Below are 24,829 nucleotides of genomic sequence, written 5' to 3'. Positions count from 1 at the left end.
AGAGCTTTGGGAGCCAGATGAGACAACAAAAAGCATATTACCAAGGACAAGTACTGAGCTTTATCTTCACACTTTTCACTTCAGTTTATTAAGTTATTCCAGGGATATTGGCATCTTCAGAATTTTTCTAGGTACCTAAGTGATCATTCCTCTAAATTGTGCAAGTGGGCAAAGGTACCTTTGAATTAACTTTTACCTTAAATTTGTTTTAAAATTACAAGTTTGGGGAGAACTAATCATCAGCTTTTAATGACTTATGAGCAGCTAAACTATGTTAGGTTGAATTTTAGGATAGATTTTTACCTATAGTGAAAATACTAAGTAATTACAATAGCAAAAATTGGTCCAAAGTTGCATTTTATTCCTGGATTTTGCTCTGTCCAAAAATTCTTGTCAAGGAAGTCAAGCGAGGAGTTCTTCTACCTTTACAACTAGACAATTAAGATGTATAGCTATTTTCTATACCTATTTCACTGAAAATTACAAGACCTACAGTTTTAAGCAAAAAAAAAAAAAAAAGGAAGAGAAAAGAAAGAAAGAAAGAAAACCCCTATACCTGCAAAACAAGCACAACCCTCCAAATATCGAAGCAGAGAAGGTGAGAGCTCAAAGTTGCTTTGGGATCCAGAGACGCTGTGGGTGAGCCAGGACTCTATATTCTGCTTTACAAGCAGGCCCAGTAGCGCTCTCCCTTCCAGGGGCATAGAGGAGGATGACAAGGAGGAAAGCTCCAGATGGGACATAATTTTCAATGCACTGCAACCTCCAGAATGCAGGCCTATTCCCATCCAGCACACTTTTCCTTGTCACGTTTCACACCCTCAAATTAGTTTGTGGACTCTAAGATCTAAAGTTCAGTAGTTTCCTTTGCAAAACAATTTTCAGTTTGTGAGAAGCACTGTTAGTGCCACTTACCAATACTAATTAGACCGACTGAAGCTGACTAAACAAGGTCTGAATTACACCAAAGCAGAAGGGGCCACTTAGATGCTGTTGCTGAGGCACAGATGGGGAAAAACAGCACTCTGCAAGTGCACGAAGACACTCTGATGTTAGTCATACTGTTTGGTGGGATGTAAGGGCCATAAGACAGCAGCGGTAGAAATGCCACCCAGAGTACCACATTCAAACAACTGATAGACTGAAATGCCTTGCTTTGTCCCGACAGGAAAGCACTAGACTGTCCAAAAATCAACACCCTCTGTTCTAAAGTTTGGTTAGACCAGTTTAGTTGCTGAAATGAAATCCTTCAGCAGCATTGACAAGTATCACTGTGCACCGCTAGCACACCAAGAAGGAACCCAGAATAGAAGGTTGGCTCTAGGACATGCAGTCATGCAGAGCACTGAAGTAAGAAAGCGGCAATCCTGCATTAGCTTAAGTTCCACAAAACACAGGATCACACAGAACCACAGAATGGTAGGGGTTGGAAGGGGCCTCTGGAGATCATCTTGTCCAACCCCTCCTGCTTAAGCAGGTAGCCCTAGAGCAGGGGGCACAGGAAAGTGTCCAAGCGGATTTTGAATGTCTCCAGGGAAGGAGACACTGCAGAGTCCAGTAAGCAATGTAATCACAGTATTTTCTGATTTGACTTCCAGTGTGATTTTGTGCACTCCATCAAGTCTCTTCATTGCCTATGACAAGAATTTCTATTCTGACGGCTGTATGTCACAGGTATGAGGCAACAAAGTTGGGGCATTTGACAATAGAGACAGAGGAGGATTTTGGAACCTAAAAAGGAATCAAAGGAAAACAAAATCACAGAATGAATTAATCATGTGTTTCCACCAAGATAATTAGCAATTCTACGATAAACAGTGATAGTGTTTAAAAATTAGTATTTTTAGATGATGTTAACTTTAACTGCCAGTTTTTCAATCATCTTTGACTTTGAGAGACAACACTCAACTAATACTAGTCACAATTTTGCTATTCTAAAGACTAGATCTCTCAGCAACTTTTCACAACAGAAAAACTGAGGAATCTTCCCTGTTTATTATGACACGCTTGGAGTTCGCCTCATATTTCTGTAGCAAGATGAGGTCTCCTCACTTGGCACCTCAAGCTTTAGCAACCCCTCCCTGTAATCCTTCTTACCAGTTTTGTTTCATTAACCTCCTTAGTGACTTTAAACTTCTATTTTGCTTCCTTGTAGGCCTTCATACAGAAATGATCACATCTCCTTACCACTTCTTTCCCATCAACCAAGTTCACCTCACCTTTTTCCACATCTCAAAGTTACTAATTTTAACAGACCTTCCACACGTGAAAGTGCTTTTTATTTTAGTGGCCTGGCACTTGTCATTTCTTTCATTTCCAGCTTAAAATCCATAAACCCCTTATTTAACTTAAGAAGTTGTCAGTTAACAGTCAGTTTTGAGAGCTTTTACACTTAACTCTCAGAAATAAACACCCTGAAATAAATCATCAGCACAACCTGCACATTGACCGCAGACACCTCAAAGTTGAAGTCATGCCTCCTCCAGGGCAAGTATCAGAATTTGTGGTGATGATATGATGACCATATGGAACCAGCAGAATGAACCAGGCTGAACAGACATGCATTTCATCACTTTCACCATCAACTGATCTTCAAACAATCTGCAATCCCATCCAGACCGCTACAGCTGCATGTTAAGTTTCAAAAAGAATCACTGGTCCACATCACAAGACTAGAATTCAATTATTTCGTTTGTATCAAGGAACAGAATTAGACCCCTAGAAAGGTAAACAAATTAATTTTATATTCATAAGTAACAAATCAATTTGAATCATCCCACAGAGCACTGCAGGAACTATAAAGTCTCTTTAGTTCACTTTGAGCATACCATTACCACACCAGCAGTCCCTCCCTTCTGGTAAGTTACAGCCTAGTAAACACTATCAAATTTTGGAAGCAGTGGTTGCATCTATATTGAGCTGTAACTGGAAGTGACAGATCTATTTCCCTGATTGTTCACACCTCACATAGACCAAAGATGCTCTGAGACTCCTCCTAAGGCAGAACACCCAAATACTGTTCCTGAGGGCCCCGCAGAGCAGTTTGCTTGTCAGATCACTGAAGGCATTCCTAGGATGGCTCCAAATCCTGTTTCCCCCGACGACATACCTTGCGCTGTCGGGCAATTTCCCACTGTGATGGTGGTGAGATTCACAACAAGCATACAGGGCACAACCTGCTTTTAAATATACCAGTATGACCACAGTCATGGAGCAAAAGGTGCCCACTACAGAGGCCAACATGGGAAGAGGTACACAGGTCTGCACAGTGAATGTCAGCCAAGGGATTGTGCCAAGTGCTGTGTGATGGGGATGGGCCCCAACAGCCAGAGAGGAATGGCCATACCTGGACTAGGCTGTCTTACTGAGGAGCAGCTCATAGGGAAGACGACTGTGCTGGAAACACAATGACTGCATCAGTACAACCCTTGAGTATTCCTATCCAAATAACATAAAGAAACATTTCTTCACTGATGGCTCATGCGCTTGCTTTGGTTACGCTGGTGGAGGCTGGTAAAGACAAAGCATTATGTGTTAGCTGTACTACACTAGATTATCAACCACTTTGCAAAGCATACTTCAGAATATACTTCAGAAAGACACCTACAATGACTGTAGTTCTAACCCCAAGATAGCAGGTAGGTATCAGGGCTTTACCCAGGTGGAAGTTACTTTACCTGTTGGAAGTGTAATCACAGGAAAAAAACCCCAGATCTCAGGAAACTGCTCAGCATTTTGACAAACTGAGCAACAAAATGCACACCATCCAGTTTGTGCAGAAGTGTTGTCTCAGATGCCTGCATGACAGATAAAATTGGAATTTTCTTACCAATTTCATGTGGAATTGGAACTGCCTACATTAGTGGCCTACAATAAAAATACTCAAGCAATAAATACATGCTACTACAGGTAGAAAGTGCCTGATCAAAGACCAGGAACCAATGCTTGTTAAGAGGTAGTTATTTCAGTATGACCATTTTTATGAACATGAACGATTCTCGTTACATGGTACCTGAATGGACCAGTAGGGTTCAATGCATTCAATGAAACAAGAACTAGAAAAGCCTCCCTCACCCACTCCTTTGCATAAATACCAGAAAAGATATTAAATGTAAGAAGCCAAGCCCTAGTGTTTCTGTTTCCATGAAATAAATAGTGGCCAGAAACAAGCAAGTAAACTTAGCTACTTAAAGAATGCTTGCATTGCAAAGTCAGTTTTAAAGAAAGCTGTATTTAAAAACATTTTACTCATATATCCTAAACATGGAATAGTCTTCCCAAACTGGAGCACTTAGGTGCTCATATGTTTACTTCCACAGGAGGCTTAACTGAAGCATCACATACAAGTCCATGCAGCAGAAACTGCCATTTCCTACTGTCTAAGAGCTTTTATCTTTAGAAACAGAATACATACTACAACATATGACTGCTTGAACTAGTAAACAGAAGGCCACGAGTAGGAAGTACTAATACCATAGTTAATTGCAAAAAAAATCTCAGTGTTCTTCAGGAAGATGAACAACATACATGTAAGACAAGGTATCAGTTAAAGTATCATTTTTAATCATTAAGTAATGATTAAAACCTTCACCAAGCTGATCTTCCCTTCACCAAGGGGCCAAGGGGAACTTCATGAAATTCAACAGAAGTGAGTGTAAGGTCCGGCACCTGGGGAGGAACAAGACCATGCACCAGTACAGGCTGGGGGTTGACCGGCTGGAAAGTGGCTCTGTTGAGAAGGCCCTGGGAGTGCTGGTGGACAGCAAGTTGACCATGCCTAGCAGCGTGCCTTTGTGGCCAGGAATGCCAACATCATACTGGGGTGCATTAAGAGGACCGTGGGCAGCAGGTTGAGGGAAGTTATCTTCACCCTCTACTCTACCCTAGTGAGATCACATCCGGAGTACTGTGTTCAGTTCTGGGCTCCCCAGCTCAAGAAGGACAGGGAACAGCTTGAGCCAGTGCAGTGGAAAGCTACAAGGATGATCAGAGGGCTGAAGCATCTCTCTTATGAGGAAAGGCTGAGAGACTCCGGTTTGTTCAGCCTGGAGAAGAGAAGACTGAGGAGGGATCTTACCAATGCTTATAAATACCCAAAGGGCGGGTGTCAAGAGGATGGGGCCAGACTCTTTTCAGTGGTGCCCAACAACAGGACAAGGGGCAATGGGACAAAATGGAACACAGGAAGTTCCACCTGAATATGAGGAAAAACTTCTTTCCTGTGAGGGTGACAGAGCAGTGGAACAGGCTGCCCAGAGAGTCTGTGGAGTCTCCTTCTCTGGATGTATTAAAAACCCACCTGGACACAGTCCTGTGCCCCCTGCTCTAGGTGTGCCTGCTCAAGCGTGGGGTCTGGACAAGATGATCTCCAGAGGTCCCTTCCAACCCCTACCATTCTGTGACTCTAATCATCTCTGTGTGAAGTTTGATCACGACCACTAATTTCCCAAACCTCTGGCACACAGCATATTAATTTATAAGCATAATGGTATCTGAAACCAGAATCCTTGCCTTTTTTTTTTCTAATGGCCTTCATTAAGGTGTCAGGTCACCATGACCGTCAAGTTTCAATGAAGAAGGTTAACTGCTATTTTGCTGCGCTGGTTAGGAATATTTCTTGTTCAATACAAGCTTCTCATAGAAGAATACTAGTTGCATTTTTCAAATGGTGAAAGATGAAGTTTCACTTTGTGATCCTAACCTGCAATGCTAATCGTAAACTGCGTTATCATCACATCTTAATAGCAGCACACAGTCATGTACTCAGCTACAGGACTGGTATTCATGTGAGGTAGCATTCAATGATTTAGTTTTCCAAAAATCACTTAACGTACCCACATTCTATCCCTCCCAATATTCCCCCTCTACAATGAGAAAGCTAGCAGGACTTGTACAGGGTAAATACAAGTCTGTATCTTAATAACTGGGTAAATTCCACCTATATTCTTCCTGATGGACTTCAGAAAAGTATTGTCGTATGCAAGCTGCAGGATCATCAAGTCAGCAACTTTTAGGGTCTAAATAGGCTGGTTAGGATTCGTCCAGAGTCATACAGGACATCAAATCAAACCTTTGTTCCAGGTTCCCACTACATAAATAGCATTTTCCAAGGCTGCAGAACTCTTTGGATGGTTGGATTTTGTAAACCCACTTTGAACTTGAACATAGCCGTGAGAGTTAATACACTTCCCTGATAGCATCCTCCTGGTGTTCAACTATTCTTTTCCAGATTATTCTAGCAATATATGCAACATCCTATACATGTTGCTCTAAGTGACAACAAAGTCCTCCGAATCAGTAAAGTCTTGAGTTTTACAAAAACAATATCCAGTAGCAGAAGTAGCAAGACAACAACACCATCAAGAAGGTGGAAGAGAAGGTAACCTTTACAAGATCTAGACTTGGGTCCTATCTGTTAAGGCTGAGTTAGTGCAAGTGATTTGAGAATTATTATGTACACCTCTGAGCATTCAAGAGCAGCAGTATTGTTTAAATCTAAGGTTTAATGTTGTTACTAAGGAGCAGAAGAGAAGGACTCTTTAAATATATTTTCATGCTAAGTAAAATTGTTCTTTGTAAGAGCAATTGGGAAAGTTGCAGATTCTTTTCCTTTGTCTAAGAACTTAGCTCCAGAATAATATTATTTCTCAAATCCTACTAACAATAAAAGTTGCAGATGTTACAGAAAAGGCCCCTATGATGCCCTTCAATCCATCCCAGTAATAGAACTATTCTAGCTTTTGTTCCAACTTTATTTTAAAAATTCATAATTAATGTGGACAAAAAGGGAGGATTTTTTTGAAAGATGTAGCTTGCATTTAAGGTCACCAAATATACAGTTATCAGTAAAAAATCTCAGATCTTCAGTGGCCCATTAAGATCTGTTTTGAGAGACATGGGCAGCATTTGCATTCAGATGTGAAGTAACTTAGGGAATCTAGAGTTTAGTGCTCACATTTCACTGAAATCCCATCAAAATGGATCATTACTTAACCATGTGCTTCAGCGCCTGTGCCTTTTTTCCAGAAAACTTCCCAAAGGTCCTGGAATTTTTACTCTTGAGCATAGCCAGACATGCTGCCATTTAAGCTGTGCAGTTCTGCTGAAGAACCAAGCCCACCTAGGACTCGTATCAGCAGGACATCACCTATTACCAAGTATTGCCAATCGTTTCCTGGTAGGAAACCAGTTTCTGCATATGTCTAGATGCAGAGAACTCTGGGTGCCTGGGTAGCAGGCTTGCTAAAACTGACACAGGAAATCCTTCTGTTTTGTTCAAGAACAAGAATAAATATTGACATGGGGCGACATATATTCAGATGTCAAAAAGGCACTTGGAAATCAGACTCCAGAAGCTGAAAGAAATTGCTCCTGTCTAATTGCAGGTTAAGTCTTTTAGTCACACACAAGTCAGGGAAAAGTACAGCTAGTGCAAAGCATAGGTATTAACAGCTTCAAAGTCTACGGGCCAAACAGCTGCTTAGGACCTCAGTTACTGCATGCAATGATTTGACAACAGCATATATTTTTCCATTTGCTTAGTTTTGCTGGCATGAAAAACACTTCATACCCTAAGAATCCCTGACACGGCTGCACACTCCACAGTAAGTCATGTGTTGGAGAAAACACTGGTTTCTCCAATATCACACAGTACATTCTTTCAGATTTTTGTTCAGACAAGCCAAGGCTAGCTGACTATTGGAAATGAACAGTCACAAGTAGTAGGAATTGTGAGAATACCTGTCAAAGATTATTTATTTCACCAACACTTCACTGTAAAGTGTTGACCATTTAAAGCTCATTCTTCAGTTTTCAAAACTCAAGGAAGATCTCATTATATGTCCTGTTACAAGAACAGCTTCAAGATTAACTATGGATTCAAGATTATAGCATACTATTTACAGAATAAGTCATTTAAAAAGCATTTTAAAAACCCAAATTCTAAACCCTAGCAATATTACCTACTATGTTTTTTTACTCTGAAAGGTACTATTGAAAGGGGAATTAATGCCATTTCTCAACAAGCTGAGTCTCAACCTAGTAGACAGTCTCAAAAAAATCTTTCCAGACTTGAGCTTCAAAACTGAGGAGCAAATTTGGACAGGGATAGCTCTGACTGGATCTTTTTAAAGACTTCCTGCCAGAATAAACAGACACTGCAGCAGCAAAAGGCAGGTCTATCCCACCTGTAATGACACTTCCCCTGTGCCAACCCCTGTATTTGTAGAGCCATGCAGTTAGCTAGGTTAATGTTTGTGTGCAGCAGACAAAAGGAAAAAGCAGCCCTCATCTTCTGTTGTTCCCACTTTTTGGCAGCAAGTTCAGTGAAAACTTAATGATCAAGATGTTAACAAAGAATAGGCATAAAGATGGACAAGCAGTGTCTGTGAATCATTTGCATGTATATTTCAAGTTCTTCCCTCTTTATTCAGGTAAAAGCCATCAGTCAAAATGAGTGATGCGGACTGCTTAAGTTAGCTAACTTGATATCTGTAGCTTAAATAAAATCATTACTAGATATTGGAAATGTCAATATATGCTTGTATCTGGCAATCCAGCATCATCTATTGCATGTGAAAACATTGTCTCCCCAGACTGATTTTTTTAGTGATGACTGGCATTCACCACTTCTTGCCACCGGAGAAGCGTGTCAAAATGCTCTGTGTTGCCAGAAGCATATTTGTGATGCAGCTCCACAAAATCAATACAGTATTCAAACATAGTTCCATTTACTTTGCAGAACAGAGCAGACAACATTAATACCACTACCAGGGTTCTGTGTAGATACAAGAGCCAAACACTGCATGGTAAAAGGCCCAGGTGGAATAAAACTACAGCTCCCTCTAGCCTCCTTTCTCCCTGTCCTGAGCACAATACTAATTTTGGTGACTCTCACACAGCCCAGCCTTGGAAAAAATAAAACCTAAAATAACTCTCAATAGAATGAGGAACAGAAACCTATTATCAAAATTCAATCTAAAAGTGGATTTTTCATAGTGCAATGCTTCCACACCCACTGCACCCTACCTTTAAGACTAAATACATCTGAAAAAGCCTTGCAGGGAGAACAGCACAAAACCCAGAACTAGAAAGCGTGCTCTTGCAAAGTCATTTTTAGAAAAGGCTTTCACCTAAGGAACGCTTTCAGATACACATTTCAATCTCACATGTTACCTTAAAAACAAAAAAAAAAAGATGGACTGAGTATTCTGATTTTTGTTTTTACTTTAAATAATACAGAACACTTTGTCCCCTTGTTCATTATTACATTTTCTTGTTACTAAGACTATAACCACACACATGGGGAAGCCTGAGATTTTTCTCGAATGCAGGACTGTCTCAGAGACAAGGGGCACACTGTTAAAACACAAGCACACTTAATTTCTGTGTGCATATATATATACACACACATATACTCATGTGAGTTCAGTTCCAGATCTGGTCTCAGCCTCATTGGGTACCTATACACCACACCTGCTCCCTTCATAAGCGCCTCTTAAACTACAACTTCTGGACTAGAAGAGGCATCAGCTCTTGGTAACTACTTTAGGCCTCAACAGCTTCAAAATTAATCATATCTAAAAGAGTTGTACAAAGCGTTTGCATTGTTTAGATGGCCACTGATCCAGAATACACTGGAAATCATAGGCTCAGCTAAAATGATGTCCCAGGCACCTATATTAATGAGAAACTACTAGTAAATTAGTGTTACATCATGAAATAATGCTCTTCTCTTTGTAGTACACTAATGCATAGACATGGATTTGGAAAGCTGTGATTTAAAGAGTGATCAGCTAAGAGCTTTAAATCAAATTAGTCTTAAGAGACAATCATAAAGAATAAATGTTTTCCAACAAAATTCCTATAATAGTGATATCTGAATTCTACTTATTACTTTTACTACCTAGCAGGTAGAAAAACTCTAATGCCAGTTAGGTGTCATTGATTCCCCCACTTAGAAGTGCGGGCCTGTTACAGTATTTCAAGCTATGGCAATCTCAATGGCTTCTACGACTTCACATTTCTTCAAGTATTGGCTCAACATCTGGTTATGAGTCCTGCAAAGACAACAGGAGTTGTGGTAGGGCAAGCATGCTTCAGGAGAGAGAAAACACAAGAACACACACGCAAAGCATTCATCTGATGTTTGCCTTGAGACACCGAGAATAAAAATAATCTCAATATGATGAATGTAAAGGACTGAAATGCTTTTTTTTTTCAGCAGAACTAGGATTTTACCCAAAGAACAGGTCTACTAGTCTTTATAAAGTATGACAATACTGAAACAAATCAATTGCAACCTTAAGGTATTACAAATACCTTGCCTACATCAGCATGGAAGCCATCCCCCATGGTATTCAGGACACTTGTTTATGTGTCGCCAGGCCAGAAGAGCTGGTTTAGATTTCTCATGCTCATTTCATGGTCACAAAACTACTGTGACAGAAGATAATTTGAGCATGGTAGAGGTCTCCACACGTTGCTGCCTGACAAAGTAGTTCATTAACTATCTCAAGCTGATTTACATACAGTCCATCTGTCTAGGTATCTATACCTTACTGATTTTTTTCAGATAACCAAGTTTTGTTGATTTTGTCAAAAATGCCAGGTTTGTTGTCTATAGTGAGTAATGTTGACCTGTTTTTGTTATACTCTCCACACTGTTACAGAAGACAGCATAAACTACTTTGCTGCCATTGCTCTCACACAATAAGCATCTCATTTTAGCCGTCAGATAGCAAGGTGGCCAAGAATAGCAGTAACACTGAACTACTGCCAAGAAGCTGTACCTTGTGCTCTACTATGTGCAATATTTCTGTGTCAGAGGAGCACAGCTGATGGAACTATTGCTCAGACAAAGTTTTGGGAGAGCTATTGTTAAGCCTTGTGGGAGCAGAAAAAGACAGGTTAAAGAACCTGAGTCAGGTCAAATTCAACAGTCAACAATGCTTCTGGCTCCTAACAGCTTTATAGTGTTAATGTCTTGTTACCCAGCTAGAGAAAGGAAACTGAGAAGTTTAAAGGACAAGACTGTAGTTTGGAAACACCTAAGAAAGCAAGTCAACAGGCAGCAAACCAAAACCAATTTCCACAGCAAGATTTATCTCATACGTTCAAACACTACTCTTTCACATATTTTAAAACTTCAGACTGGCTTTGTAAAAATTATTGCATCCTACAGTTTAGAATAAGCATGATTTGTCAATTTCCCTACAACTGTAGTATCCTCTCTTCAAAATGGGTGCCTGCTTCCAGAGTGCTTTGTAAAAATGCATTGGACTAACTTCCCATCCCTCAAAGAGCATATGAGCTAAGAATGGATCAACCAGCAACAGACATTTTCTGACAGCCAAAAATTCAAATAAAATACTTATTTCTAGGCAACTACAATGCTAATAAGTACATCTTAAAATAGTCATCTTCCACAATATGCTCCAGCCAACTTAAGAACCCTAGTATTCTAGTTCTGCCATCTCAAACTGACACATATCATAACCACCTTTACAAAGATAATGTACTAAATATAGTCCCAATAAAAGTGAAGAGAAGCTTAAGTCTTTATAAAGACACTTGATTAACATGACATGACAGAGACAAGCACATCTTACAGAAGCTTTTATCTTGTAATTCCTTATCATTCAGCATGAGAGAAGGGAAAAGCTAATAAGATAAATTTGGATAATTGTCCACAGCACAGAAGGCCATAAAGGAAAGTAGTTATGGAGAGACTACCCATTAATAAACAAGGAATTAAACCAAGAGATTAAGATCAACAGGACACCAACTTCCCACCCCTACCAGAATTCATGGCTGTGTAACTTCCATGCTGTGTCTAACATGAAGTGTATTCATGTCAGCCTAAGCAATGACTGCATCACAGTCTGCAAATACAAACTTCTGCCTCCTCTGCCTCCAGCTAAAAGTAAAAGGGGTACCAATGACCAGTGAAATATGGTGATGTTTTGCAGCTTTGACATGGAATTTACTTGGTCAATATAGTCAATGATCTAGGCTACCAGTATACATCCTGAGGATGTCTACAAAAGATCTGTTTCTTGAGGATTTTTAATGTAATCCAATCTCTGCTCAAAGAAGACTGATTGCACAATACTGACAAATTTTGTGTTTGTGAATACTGGGAATACAAGACAGACATGCTATGAACTAGGACAGAACATACTGAGGTCATCTTATTTACACAAAAATCCATATTTTCCTATTAAAGAACTCTATATTCTGTGTAGCCGAACAAACAGGAGAGCCTGCACAAATAAATGGTTAGATTACCCAACAGTGACTATTGATAAGAACTTGTCTTTATGCAACAAGGATGAGGAACTAGGAGAGGAGAGACAGACTGGCAGGTAGAAAAGCAAGAGTGGTCATCCTATGTGCCTGGCCTGTACAATCCCCAGAGCTTCACTCGTTTACCTTCTCCAGTGAGATGAAAGACATGCACAGACATATGGGATACAGCACTAAGAAGAGTGCCTCCTGAACTACTGCACCCTATAGACCATTCTCTAGTTTCATGTTTCTCAAAACAAATATTTAATAGCAGCACACTTCCAGAGACCAGTCACCCACAGCTTCGTAACCACCACACACAGAGCACATGACTACCTGGCTTGCCTGATGGTATTCAATGCGCTGCACGGGGTGAACTACACTTGCAGAGGAGTGCATTCTTCACTGTAACAAATGAGAGTAAGAAAGTCGCTGCTGCTTTGTCAAGCCAATTCCTTTCCACCATCCCAAGGTTTCTGTGTTCTGGCCATTAGAATAGGCAAACTCTCTACCAGCCAGGTACTACAAGCTCACTGTACAAGCTTACAGAGGATAGCAGTACCCATTAAATACTGACTATAGTAAGGTGTAATATAGTAAGGATCCATGGCCAAGTACACAGATCATCAACCATTTTGCAACTTGCTTCTAGAGCACTCAGCTTTAAGTCGTTAGTATAGTATCAGAAGACTATTTTTACAACTGCAATGTTAAAAGAGTCCAGTACACCTTGGTCTAGAAATACTCCAAAATCCATTGGCATCTGCATTTAGATGCTAATAGAAAATAGCTACTGAATCAAGACCTCTGCTCTGAACACTAGTAAATGCCTGATACCTAACATCAGATCCCCAGAGCCGGTGCTGGCCCTGGATCGGATGTGCTCCCTCACATTTAGAGAGCAGGGAGATTATCAATAACACACACCTACACTTCTGGGTTTGTCCACCTTTTTAGAAGATGGTCTGCAAAAGAACTCCATATTGCAGTACATCAATGTGTACTGTCTAAAGAGTCTTCAAAATCTGTGCTAGCAAGTTTTGTCTTCTTGACCTCAGTGTGCCAACATACCACTCAAGTGATCACAATTTCAGTATTTAAGATTATTTCACCTCCCTCTACAGATACGGATTTGTCCTGTTTGTCAAGAAGCTATGATATTAAACCATCAGCAGTGTTGGAGTTGATAAAATGGGGGAGTCCTTTTTTTTTTTTTTTCAGAAATGCTCAATTTAGTTCTGCCAAAAGAACTTTTACTCCTCTTCAACAGTTCTCTGTATTCGTAATATGATACATTTAACTGACATATCCACAAACACAATACTGATTTTAAATAAGTAAGAGGTTTTCTATTTTAAGTATGTGATTCTGTGTCTGCTTAACAGTTCTAGGAATTTATCCCAAAAGCATTGTAATATCATTTCACTTTTTGGGAGTTTTTTGAAACACATTGTCACTTTCTTGAATACATAGAAAGCTGTGAGGTTGGGTTTATTCTGTTTGGTTGGTGTGGTTTTTTTTAAACTTGGAAAGGAATACATCAGGAAACTAAAAGCTAGCCTAGAAGTTCTTTCCTTCCTACATCTTGTAGAGTGAACCCCAGTGCCTAGGACTGCACAGCTGTTATCACCCCACATGCAAGGAAGTTAACAAATTCGAGAATTCCAAGTGTCCTTAACGGCTTGAGGAAAGAGACACTTTTAACCTCCATATTAATATACCGATTTCACATTCAAATTCCTGAATGACCAAAATACAAAGGACATGATTTGTCACTTTTATGCTTTGAACTATTCCATAAAGTCATAGAAAAACAGCATCTTGTTAATGCATTGGAAGTCTGCCTCCACCTTGCAGTTAGCCAAATCATACCAGGTTTCTGTTGCTTTTGAACATGGATGAGTTTCCATCCCATTCGGAGGCTATCAGTCAAACCTGGTAGTAGGGTTTATTCTTCCACCTCACTATACAAATTACTAAGGATACAACTGCAGAAAGTTTTCACAGGTATCTATGCCACTTTTTTTTTTTTTTATCTACCAATTTAGATGAGAAGGAATACAATCTTGATAATCTGATCACATGTCCTTAAAATCTCAGGTGGATGCCCCAATTTACTAGGGGACCTGCTGTAAAGCAAATTTCCTTATAGCCTTCTTCACATTACTGGGAAATTCACACGTTGTTTGACATCCTCTGAAGACTCCAGAAGAGTTAAAATGAGCCTTCGTTTCACCTTGTCACACTGGGCTTAAAGCAGCCGTTTTCAGGACTGAGCACCCCTTACGGACCCGGGGAAGGTCCTCACGGCGGGGATCTGGAAGCCAAGCGGGCTCTTCCAGGGCTCCGATGTGGCTACGGCGGAAGCAAACCTCTGCAGATCGTGGCGCGCCCCTCACGGAGCGCACTGCCGTTCTTTCATCGGGCTGATGCACAGCATCTATCGCAGCATGATTCCTGCTGCTTGTGTACCCCGCCAGGAAAACCACTCGCCTCCGTGCGCATTCGGCAGCGCCCGCCTGCAGCAGCAGCGGCAGCCGCCCGCGGAGGCAGCTGCTCCCACCCCCCCGCCCCAGCTCCAGCCCGGCGGTCCCCCCCGCGATCCTTACCCCATGGCGGCCGGCGGCGCCGGGCACCGGCGGTGCCGCGTCCCCGTGGCGCTCCTTGCCGCGCCGGCAGCTCCGCCGCAGCCCCGTGGCGGCGGGCCGCTGCGCTGGGCTCGCCGCGCAGGCCCGGGGGGCCGCGCCGCCGGCTGGCAGCCGCCGGGCCGAGCGGGGCCGCCCGCGCCCTAGGGAGCGCCCCCCGCGGGCCGGGCTCCCATGGCCGCCGGCCCCGCCGGGCGCCCGCAGGCAGCGGCTCCGGCCCCCGGGGGGGGGGCGGTGGCGGCGGCTCCTCCGGGCGCAGACGGGTCCCCTCCTGCGGGCGGACGGGGAGGCGCTCGCCTTCTCCGCGAGAGGCTGGCGGCGGCTGCGGCGGCGCTTCTCGCCGGGACGTGAGCGGCCGCCGAGGGCTCCGTGCACCTCAGAAGCGGAGCGGGATGGGGCAGGCAGTGCGCGCAGGGCTCCACGCCGCCGCTCCCCCTAGCACACCCGCCGGCAGCGCCGCGGACACCCAGGCATTTTCCCGAGGAGGCAGGGCTAGCCGCGGCACCGGCGCTGGCATCGGGCTCCAGGAGCGAGGCGGCTGGCGACGGGCTGCGGCCGCGCGGGCACCGGGGCCCCGCGCTCCCGCGATGCGATCCGCTCGCCCGCCCACCCCCGGCTGCGGAGATACGGGGCGCCGCTCCTCCTTCCCGCGGCGGCGGGTCCGCTCCGCGCTGTCACGCCTTCTTCTGCAGCGAGCAGGCGGGCATCGTCCTGGGGCGCGGCGGGTCCGTCGCCGCCAGCGGGCGGCGGGAGGAGCTGCCGCCACCGAGCCCCCGCTCCTCTGCGACGGGGCCGCGGGCTCAGCCCCGCCGGTGGGACGGAGGGAGGGATGGAGGGAAGGAGGGAGGGAGCGCCGCGTCAAGCGGGGCCCGGCTGCTTCGGCGCCCCCGAACCGCTGTCCGCTCGCATCCCCCGCCTCCGCCTCACACCTCCGCCAGCGCCCGCCCGTCCCCTCGCGGTGGGCAGGCGCAGCCGCTGCCCGCAGCCCCCGCCTCCGTCCCGCTCCTCCCGGGGGAAAGGACGGGAACGGAAGGGCGAGAAGGGAACGGAACGGAAGGCAAGCGCCGCGCCGAGCTAAGCCAAGCCGAGCCGAGCCGAGCCGAGCCGAGCCGAGCCGAGCCGAGCCGAGCCGAGCCGAGCCGAGCCGAGCCGAGCCGAGCCGAGCCGAGCCGAGCCGAGCCGAGCCGAGCCGAGCCGCGTTGAGTCCTACACGCCGCTCCTGCTGGCGGCGGTACCCGCTCGCTCTGCCTCCATCCTCCGCCCGGGGAGCTTTAAATAGCACACGTCACCGCTCTACACCCCTACGCACTGACGTCACGCACCGCTCCCGGCGCTGACGTCACCGGGGTGCGGGGGATGATGTCAGAGTGGTCTACGCCGCCGGAAGCTCTTCTATAATAGGGCATGGCGGCGGGAGGAGGGCGGCGGGAGGAGGGCGGGGGGAGAGGGCTCCGGGCCCGCCGCGCCACCGCCTCCTCCCCCCCTCGCGGCGCCGTCTCCACGGTAACGCCGCGCCTCGCGGCTGGGGGAGGAGCCGGGTGGCGGCGCCCCGGGGGTAACGGAACGGGGCGCCGAGGCCGGCGCGGGGTGCTGTTGCGGCAGCCCTCTGTCCCTCTGCCCCGCGGATGGCGGCGGCAGCGGGCTCCGCTCCGGAGGAACTCGTGCCTGAATCCCCTGGCCTCGCCAGTGCTTCAAACCCAGCAGCGTCACTCAGGGAACGCGAAGGCAACCCAACAGCTGTTCCGAAACTGGCCCGAAAACCCGTCGATTCCAGCACATCCATGCTAGTAGTGTTGCAACGGAACAGCCAGCATTATGCGCTTGCCAGATCCTACTATTTTTGGCTAGTTTTCCAATGGTACCGTGCAAATAGATTGCATGTGTTGCTGCTTCTAATCCAACAGAGTACCAGCCCAAGCTCTAGCACCACCATTACCTTTCAGGGCACCTACCTCATCTTAAGTTCAGCAAATGCATCCATTAACTCTCCAAGTTTTCTAGAATTTATAAAAGTTACATGTATCTGCTCCTAGACAATGCCAACGGCACAGGGATGCTCAGGTGGATCACACATCCCTGCTCCTTGCTACTTCTAGGGCCACTTTCAATATTTTCATGGCATTTTCCTGCTTAAGTGATGTTGTAGCCACCAGAAGCATATCAACCTGTAACGAACATAAGAGGGAGAGATCAGTAAGATACTAGATGTCAATCTCTACACCAAAATGAAGACCCAAGTTTTACCAGTGGATGTTATGGCGTTGCAAAACACAACAAAACCAACAATGGTATGTTGGCTGCCATTGTAATTTCTTGGTTGGGTTTCATGTGCTAACTCTGAAACATATGCAACTCTATGTATTTTCCACTAAAAATCAAATTAGATATAGAGACTTCTATCAGTAAAACTGTTCAAGGCAGTCCCCAGTGTTGGTGGGGTAGAGATGAAGATCCACAACAGTTCTTTTTTTCTGTATGAAAAGGGTGATAAGAGTGAGAGAGACTATGATCAAAAATAATTCAGACTAGGCAAGTGTAAACAACACATGGCATATAAATATGTTGCTTGATGTCAAGTAGCTAGGAGTCTAGATTCATTAGCTTCTAAAAGTCCCATGTGACAGTTTGTATGCAGTAACGGCAGGTCAAGTGCAAAGACACTAAGGCTCTAATGCTCATCTGCGTAACCCTGTTGCATCATTTTTGTTATTTCAGCTCCAGCTCACACACTAATGCAAATGATTTAGTATTTGATTATGTCCAAAGCATTTTGTTTAGGTATCACAGAGATGGCTCCATCTGTCTCTGCCTTTCAACTTGTTCACATATTTGGCTTGCATGAAGTATGTTTTCCCACCGTATGGGTGCAAAACCAGAAATCCCTGAGCCTGAAGATAAAAGAAAAAATAAAGAAATTATACACTGAGCCCTGGGGGAAAGAATTGCATGTTCACTTGAGAATGAGAGGTGTGAACAGATTCAGGGGCAAAGAAACACTGCCATCTCCAGAGCAACCCCATGTGGGATACCAAGAGTGTCTTTACTGACTTGTGAAATGCCCTCTATATTTCATGCTCCTCTGTAACAAAATAAGAGTACAGATAAGATCCTCGGTGGGGAAACAGAGCTGTAGGGACAAAGAAAGCATCACTCCAAGTAAATCTGATAGTTCACCTTTATTTCCTCTTAATTCTTCACTTAAACAGCGTAAATTGATTATTACAGTTAAGTGTAGAAGCTCCACGTAATTGATTATTTCACTTCTGTGTTTATTGCTACTGTTCCTCCAGGTCTGACTGAGATTTCTCTAAGCCTTAAGCTTTGTCTCAGTTACAATTCTGATCAGTTTCAGGTTGATTTGGTTGAGTTAACCTTATTTGTCTTGTGGAAAAAGCCTTTGTTGATGTTTGCCAAGCTTACTGAAATCACTCCTCTGTCTTGCCATTCCCCAAATTAATATATGATACAAAAACACAGTGACATCCATCAGCTAAGGCTGAACTGTATGTGCAGATTCAAAGAAAGCAAGATAGGTGATTAAATCACAGACATTAACAGGAGAAACAATAAACAATCACCTCGAAGACTGAAGTAATGTAACATGGAGAAATTTAGTAGTGAGACAAGAGGCTCAGCTCTAAGCTGGTTGTTTTGACTTTTTCCCCTGCTATTTTAGAATACCTCTTTGTCTAGAGCACTCCCATGGAGGCAGTCTTGAGCTGCGGAGCATGCCGCGTGATGGAAACTGTCAGCAGGTCAGTGGCTGTTGCTCCACAAAGATACCAAGTAATGCCACAATCAAACAAGAGGTGGATGGCTTCAGGCAGGGCAAAGAACAGGATGGTGGAGGAGAAAGACTGGTTTTTTGCTGCTCTGAAGTAGCATGTTCCTGGTATGCATATTCATCACCGACAACCAAGCTGCCAAACCCTGTTCTGACACCCTTGCCCTGAAGGCCAGCCAGCTGGGGCAACACCTGTGAACCTGGCAGAAGTACTGATACCTCTGAAAGGAGTGCTGTGTTGAACCTCCCAGTGGGATACCTGTAGATGGGTAAAAAAACCAGATGGCTCTGCTGTCTCAGGCCTGCTGAGTATCAACATGGCCACTGGCCTGGCCAAAGTCCTGGAAGAGAGCAGAACATAGCTGGAAAAGCAAGAAAAGCACCACAAGGGTCTGCATTTTGCCTGACCTTCCACAGTACCTCTGTTTTCTCCATGCAAAACGAGCCCTGCACTGGTCAGTCACACATTGGTTAGGAGATACCATGCCCACGGAAAAGACAAACATTCTTGTAAGAGACAGGGAAATCCCATTTCACTGGATAAAGCACTGAAAATATTTTAACTGCAATTCCTTGTTCAGCTGTAGCCAGCATATTAAAATAAAAAATAAATAAATAAAAAAGAATTCTAGCTGCACCAAAACCAGAGAGAAATTCTAAGGATGTTTAGGGAACATCAGCGATGTTGAGGGTAGAAAAATAAAAATTGGCTTGTTTGGTTTACCAAACTAAAATCCAATACATCACACTATTATGTTCTCCAAATATTTTGGATGAGGTTAACAGAAGCAAGAGAGCAAAAAGGGCTATTAAAGGGCAAAAGAATAAATGAGCATAAACTTGCTGTAAATAGTTTTTACTCATACTCCAAAGGTTGTTGATCTTCAAGAAGACGGTAGCTTCCAGAGCAGCCTCACAGAATAAGGACTTGGTGCAAAAGAAAGAATGACTGAAAAGTAATCACAGATGGCAGCCATCACTGCCTCCACATGGGAGGAGGTGAAGGTAGCTGGAATCATAGAGATATCCTTCCTCCTGTGACCCACAGCCTGCAGACACCACTTCCTCTGGGGCTCTGGGCTGGGGTACTACTGCTGCCCCCTTATATCAGCTGCTGTTTGGTTTAATACCAGATGAGTGTAAGTTCCAAAATCCTAAGGAAACTGGGGATGTTTATTCCCTTTGAAGATGAGAGAGCCAGCACCTCACACTTCCCTCACTTCTCATGCATTGATGCTATTTTGTGTCTCTTCCTTCCTCCTACTCCTTTATGCCTTTTCCTTGCCCTCCTTTCTCCTGTCTAATCACAAATCTCCCTCCCCACACACATGCTTCTTTCAGTGAGTGGGTTCTCTTCTCCATCATTTTCCCTTGCAGGATCTGCCTTTAATTTATAAATGAAGTCGAGAAAAGAGGGGAAAAGAGTAAATGGCATCCTCTTCCCTGAGCCCAAGGTTTCTGTCTGCATTTCCATCACTCTAGAAGAATCTTCACTGCCATATTAGGTGGGCCTGGAGGTATTCTGGAGGAATACGCATTCACCATTTCTTCTCCTGGCATAGATGAAGAAACCTAAGTGTCGCCTTATGTTCAAGTAAATGTGGTACTCTCAAACTAAGACTAGATTTGCTTTTGAAAGCAACTGTATGACATAATTCCCTGAGATGCCTTATGGTCCAACATTTCTAACTCTGTCCTGTTGCCAGTGAACGTTAGTTTTCTGGCACCTACTTCCAACGTTTCATTGTCTTACCACCAGAAATAGATCGCACATCTCCTACACAACTCTGTGGCACTACACCCCTACAGGAATTTTTTAAAGATACTAAGCCCTGAGTAATGCTTTCATTTCTTAGTCAGGTTTATCAGTGACTGTTATTTCCTCCAGTGTTTTTTCTGACCATACAGAAAGCACAGTTTATGCCAGTAGACTGATTATGTCAGCTTGTCATTTCTGTCTAATTACTCCAAGTTTATCTAGATACATCACTCAGCTTTGTTACCCAAAATCCTTGCAGATATTTTTGCAGTTTCAGCTGAAGATGCTGAAAATATTGGGGGGGGGGGGGGGGGGGACGGACGGGACACGGACACCAAAACAACAAACCAAGAGAGTGTATTTTTTTTATTTATGAGTTCTGAAATGTAGCAATCATGACATTGTGGATCTGAAACCTCTCCAAAAGCATTCCTTTCCTGGCAAAACTATACTTGCCCACAATGAGTCTTCTTTTCTAGTGTGTCCTCTTTGCATCCCATTTGAGAAACCACATACTGATACAGAATTTTTTTCAGCCATATTTACATTATAGGCGATACGGTCTGTGATTTCAGAAACAGTAAGTTGTAGCAATCATACAGCATTTTTCTTTCTGAACACTCCTGCCAAACCAGACCAAGTTATTTCTAGCAGAACTAACAAATTCCAAACATCACCCATGATTTCTGTATCCATGCTTCCTATATTTGAAGTAATAGGTTAATATTTTTATTTCTCAGGGTCTGAAAACTTGTAGTGTATGAAGTACTCATTCACTAGTGAATATGAGATTGCTTTAGAATAATTAGCTTCTGTTTTTAGCAGTTCTTCTTTCCTACTTATTTTTTAAACGTTCTGGTACATGTTCTAACAATAGCATCTGTGGATATTTGAGGAAACAGCTTAATTTTCTGCCTGAGTGTTCCTTCCTAGAGGTGAGTTTTTCTGAGACTTTGAAAAAGTTGTATTTGGAGAAAATTATGCTGTATTTCTGTAAATCTTCCCATGAAGAACACCTGGAATTTCCAGCTATTTCCACAAAGTTTCCATGCAGCTGGATTTCAGATGCTGCTGAGAATTAAGTCCTAGTATATACAATTTTTTTTCTCCATGTGAGAAAATTTTGACCTAGCTTTGAGGAGCACTAACATCTTCATGCTGTGAAGCAGAAAAATGGAATTTGGCCATAAACATTTTTCTTTCACTTTTTATCTTCTTCCCTTCCTCTGGCAGGTTGGTTCAATTTACAACAGCCTAAAGTTTGAAAAAAAAATTCTTGTCACATGTACTTGGTAATTTACCTACACATCTCTACAGATGGCTCCAGTGCCATTCTGCAGCTCAGGCTTAAAGAGAGAAGACAATTTAGAGTCTGGAACGAGCTTGATAAAAAGTCAGACCTATATTTCATATTATGGGAAAACAGTCAAAAGTCCAAGTGGAAACTATGACTAAGACTAGATATAGAAATGGCAGGCAAAGGGGTGGGAACCAATGAACCAACGACAGAGATCAGATAAAGACCCAGGGCTAAAATCCAGTGAGAGAAGCTTGAAAAAGGTTAACAGGCAGGGAAGCAGAATAGAAACAAAGATGGGGAAAATCTAAGCTGGAGGACAGAAGGGAGACTTCAGACCGGTAGGGAAGTGAATAGAGAAGTCCGACATTAAGAGGAACAGGCAAATCAAATATAATAGAGACCTGAGGAGTCGAAGGAGGAGAGAGTGACATGGGGAGTGATAGAGGGGACAGAACTGTTCAAATCTGATGGGTGAACCTGGATGGGCGCTGTGCTCAGCAGGGCAGGCGTTTCCTCCAGAAGCAGGTAAAGGGCCCGGCACGTCACTCCTCTGCTGTCAGATCACAGCCGTGAAACCCAAAGGCTCCATCCGCACGTCATCCCTGTCCAGTGCTGTCTGTGTAACGGTGGTAAACTGCAAACCGTACTAGTTATTCTCAACAGTCGAGTGACTCCAACTTAGCCCAAACCTGCCTGCAGCAAAAGGCTTGCTCTATAAAGGCTCTAAGAAGAGCTGCAGAAGTAGGTTTGAAGTGGAAGAGGAAGAGAAACAAAATGAAAGAGAGGATGATTTTATGGTTACAGCAACTGGATTCTGTTCAGGGGAACCTAACTCCTCCTTGCTACAATACCTGTGTAATCAATCCTACCTGAGGGACAGCTTTAAAGTTGGCACGAGCGCTCTCCATCTTCTGGGAGACTTGCAATTTTGGGAATCCTAGCCCTTAGGATCGTTAATAGGATCTCTGTTTCAGCAGACTGAAGGATAGATAAGGTGAACATAACGCGTACGAGCAAAGCAGCTGAATTAAAATTACACAAGCAGCCTCGCTCCTGTCATTTCCTAACCCTGAATCCTTGGCTCTACATTTGAATTCTGTTGGCATAGTTTGGCATAGTTTCTCCTATGTCTAAGATTTATGGAAAGGCGTGGAGGTTTTCCCTCTCACAAATCAGTGAAATACAGAAATCAGACTGGGCTGTTACCTTTCTCCTCCATCTCTCTCCCCATTTTCTTCTGTGCTTTATGATTCCCTATGTCTTTTCTGTGTACTTTTACACTCTTGAAAAATCCTGCTCATCAAATGACCTAAACAAGCTCTGCAACAGCCCCGGGTCAGGGCGCGCTGCCCTGCCCCGCCTGCAGCCAGGACACTGCCACCCTCACCTTGCTTTGAAACAGCCCAAGGAAGAACCCATTTCCCCTGTCCTCCTGACGGGGCCAAACACCTCCTCCAGCCCTTGCGGCTACTCTGCCTCCGTCTTCTGTCGGTCAGGCTCACAGCGCACGGGCTGAGTAGGGCAGCCAATGCAGTGTTCGGTGCTGTCCCGTCCAACCGCCCCCTCCTCTGGCCGTGGCTCCTGGCAGGACAGGACAGGGCAGGGCAGGGCATCGCTGCTCAGAGGCCGCAGAACAGAACAGAACAGGACAGGACAGACAGGACAAAACAGGACTGAGTATTCAGTTGGAAGGGACCTACAATGATCACCTAGCCCAACTGCCTGACCACTTCAGGGCTCACCTGAAAAGTTAAGGCATGTTATTTAGGGCATTGTCCAAACGCCTCTTCATCACTGAGAGGCTTGGGGCATCGACCACCTCTCTCGGAAGCCTGTTGCAGTGTTTGACCACCCTCTCAGTAAAGAAGTGCTTCCTCGTGTCCAGCCTAAACCTCCCCGGCGCAGCTCTGAACCCTTCCCATGCATCCTGCCACTGGGGATCAGGGAGGAGAGCTCACCACCTCCCTCTCCACGTCCCCTCCTCAGGAAGCTGTGGACAGCGATTAGGTCGCCCCTCAGCCTCCTTCTCTGCAGAACAGGCTGCAGCACCCGGAGAGATGCCATAGGGAGGAACCATCCCCCCGTCCCGTCGCGTCCCGCCGCGCCCTGTCCCCACCCCCACCCCCCCCCACGGCCGCCCGCCCCCCGCCCCGCAGGTCGGGCAGCCCCGTGCCCTTCCCTAAATACCCCCTCACACAGGCGGCACCGGCTCCTCCGATGGGCTTAGCGCTTCCCCGGGCTGGGTCCCTTGGACTCGGCTGGAACCGGCCGTGTCCAGCGCGGGGCAGCCCCGGCCTCTCCTCACAGAGGCCGCCCCCGCAGCCCGCCCTTGCGGGCTTCAGTACTGCCAACGGGCATGACGGACCAAGCCAGGAAATCTAGCGTTTTAAAAGAGGGGTGGGAGCACGGCTGAGCCCTGGGTCGCTGCTGTCAGCAGATGAGTTGTGCCACGGTGCCACGGGCAAAGCCGTGGCCTGCCTGCGCGTGGCTGCCGGGTCCTGCTGGTGAGCCCGCCGGCAGAGGGCTCGCAGGGGCGACCACCCCTGCCGTCAGGAGGCTGCGAGGTGCTCTCTGTCCACGGCTGTGCTCGCACTCGGAGCAGCAAGCGATTCTTCAGCACTGGGCGAGGCAGCAGCTCTGCAGGAGTTCATCAAGGAGCTGTGTCAGTCCTTCAGGAATTTATGCCAATGCAGTGGCAAAAGACGCATATCCGGAAGGCTGCAGTAGTTGCGTTCCAGCTACCTGTATTTAGGGTAGTGTTAGATCTCGAGTGTGAAATCAGTTACGAGTATAAAACAGTGCTCAAATGAGGAAGGAAATGCATGATGTGTCCTTTCAAGAAGGACCAGTCTAATACCTTTTTGCCACTATGGTTCTTCAAAAACCCAAAAAACATACCCTCAGCAAGTGATGAGAAATCGAGGAGCCAGCACATTTGCTCACGCCCTAATGCCCTCAGAATAAGGAATAAGGGGTGGATACTGTCATGGTTTTAGCTGGGATAGAGTTAATTTTCTTCACTGTAGCTGGCATAGTCCTGTGCTTTGGACTTC

General features: G+C 44.9%; 1 protein-coding gene across 1 annotated transcript in view; it reads right to left on the bottom strand.

Annotated features, from left to right (window-relative positions):
- The window catches only part of HOMER1 (homer scaffold protein 1), a 92,961-nt gene extending 77,981 nt beyond the window's left edge, over window positions 1-14,980 (bottom strand). The window contains exon 1 of the mRNA XM_064438666.1: window positions 14,898-14,980. Within this exon, the coding sequence (XP_064294736.1) occupies window positions 14,898-14,902 (5 nt within the window). The 5' untranslated portion in view covers window positions 14,903-14,980. The remainder of the gene's footprint in view (window positions 1-14,897) is intronic.
- Between the last annotated feature and the right edge of the window lie 9,849 nt (window positions 14,981-24,829).

This window comes from Phalacrocorax carbo, chromosome Z (genome assembly GCF_963921805.1).
Source record: "Phalacrocorax carbo chromosome Z, bPhaCar2.1, whole genome shotgun sequence".
Taxonomy (NCBI): Eukaryota; Metazoa; Chordata; class Aves; order Suliformes; family Phalacrocoracidae; genus Phalacrocorax; species Phalacrocorax carbo.
Note: the sequence above shows the minus strand (reverse complement) of the source record. Positions and strands in the feature narration are given on the sequence as shown.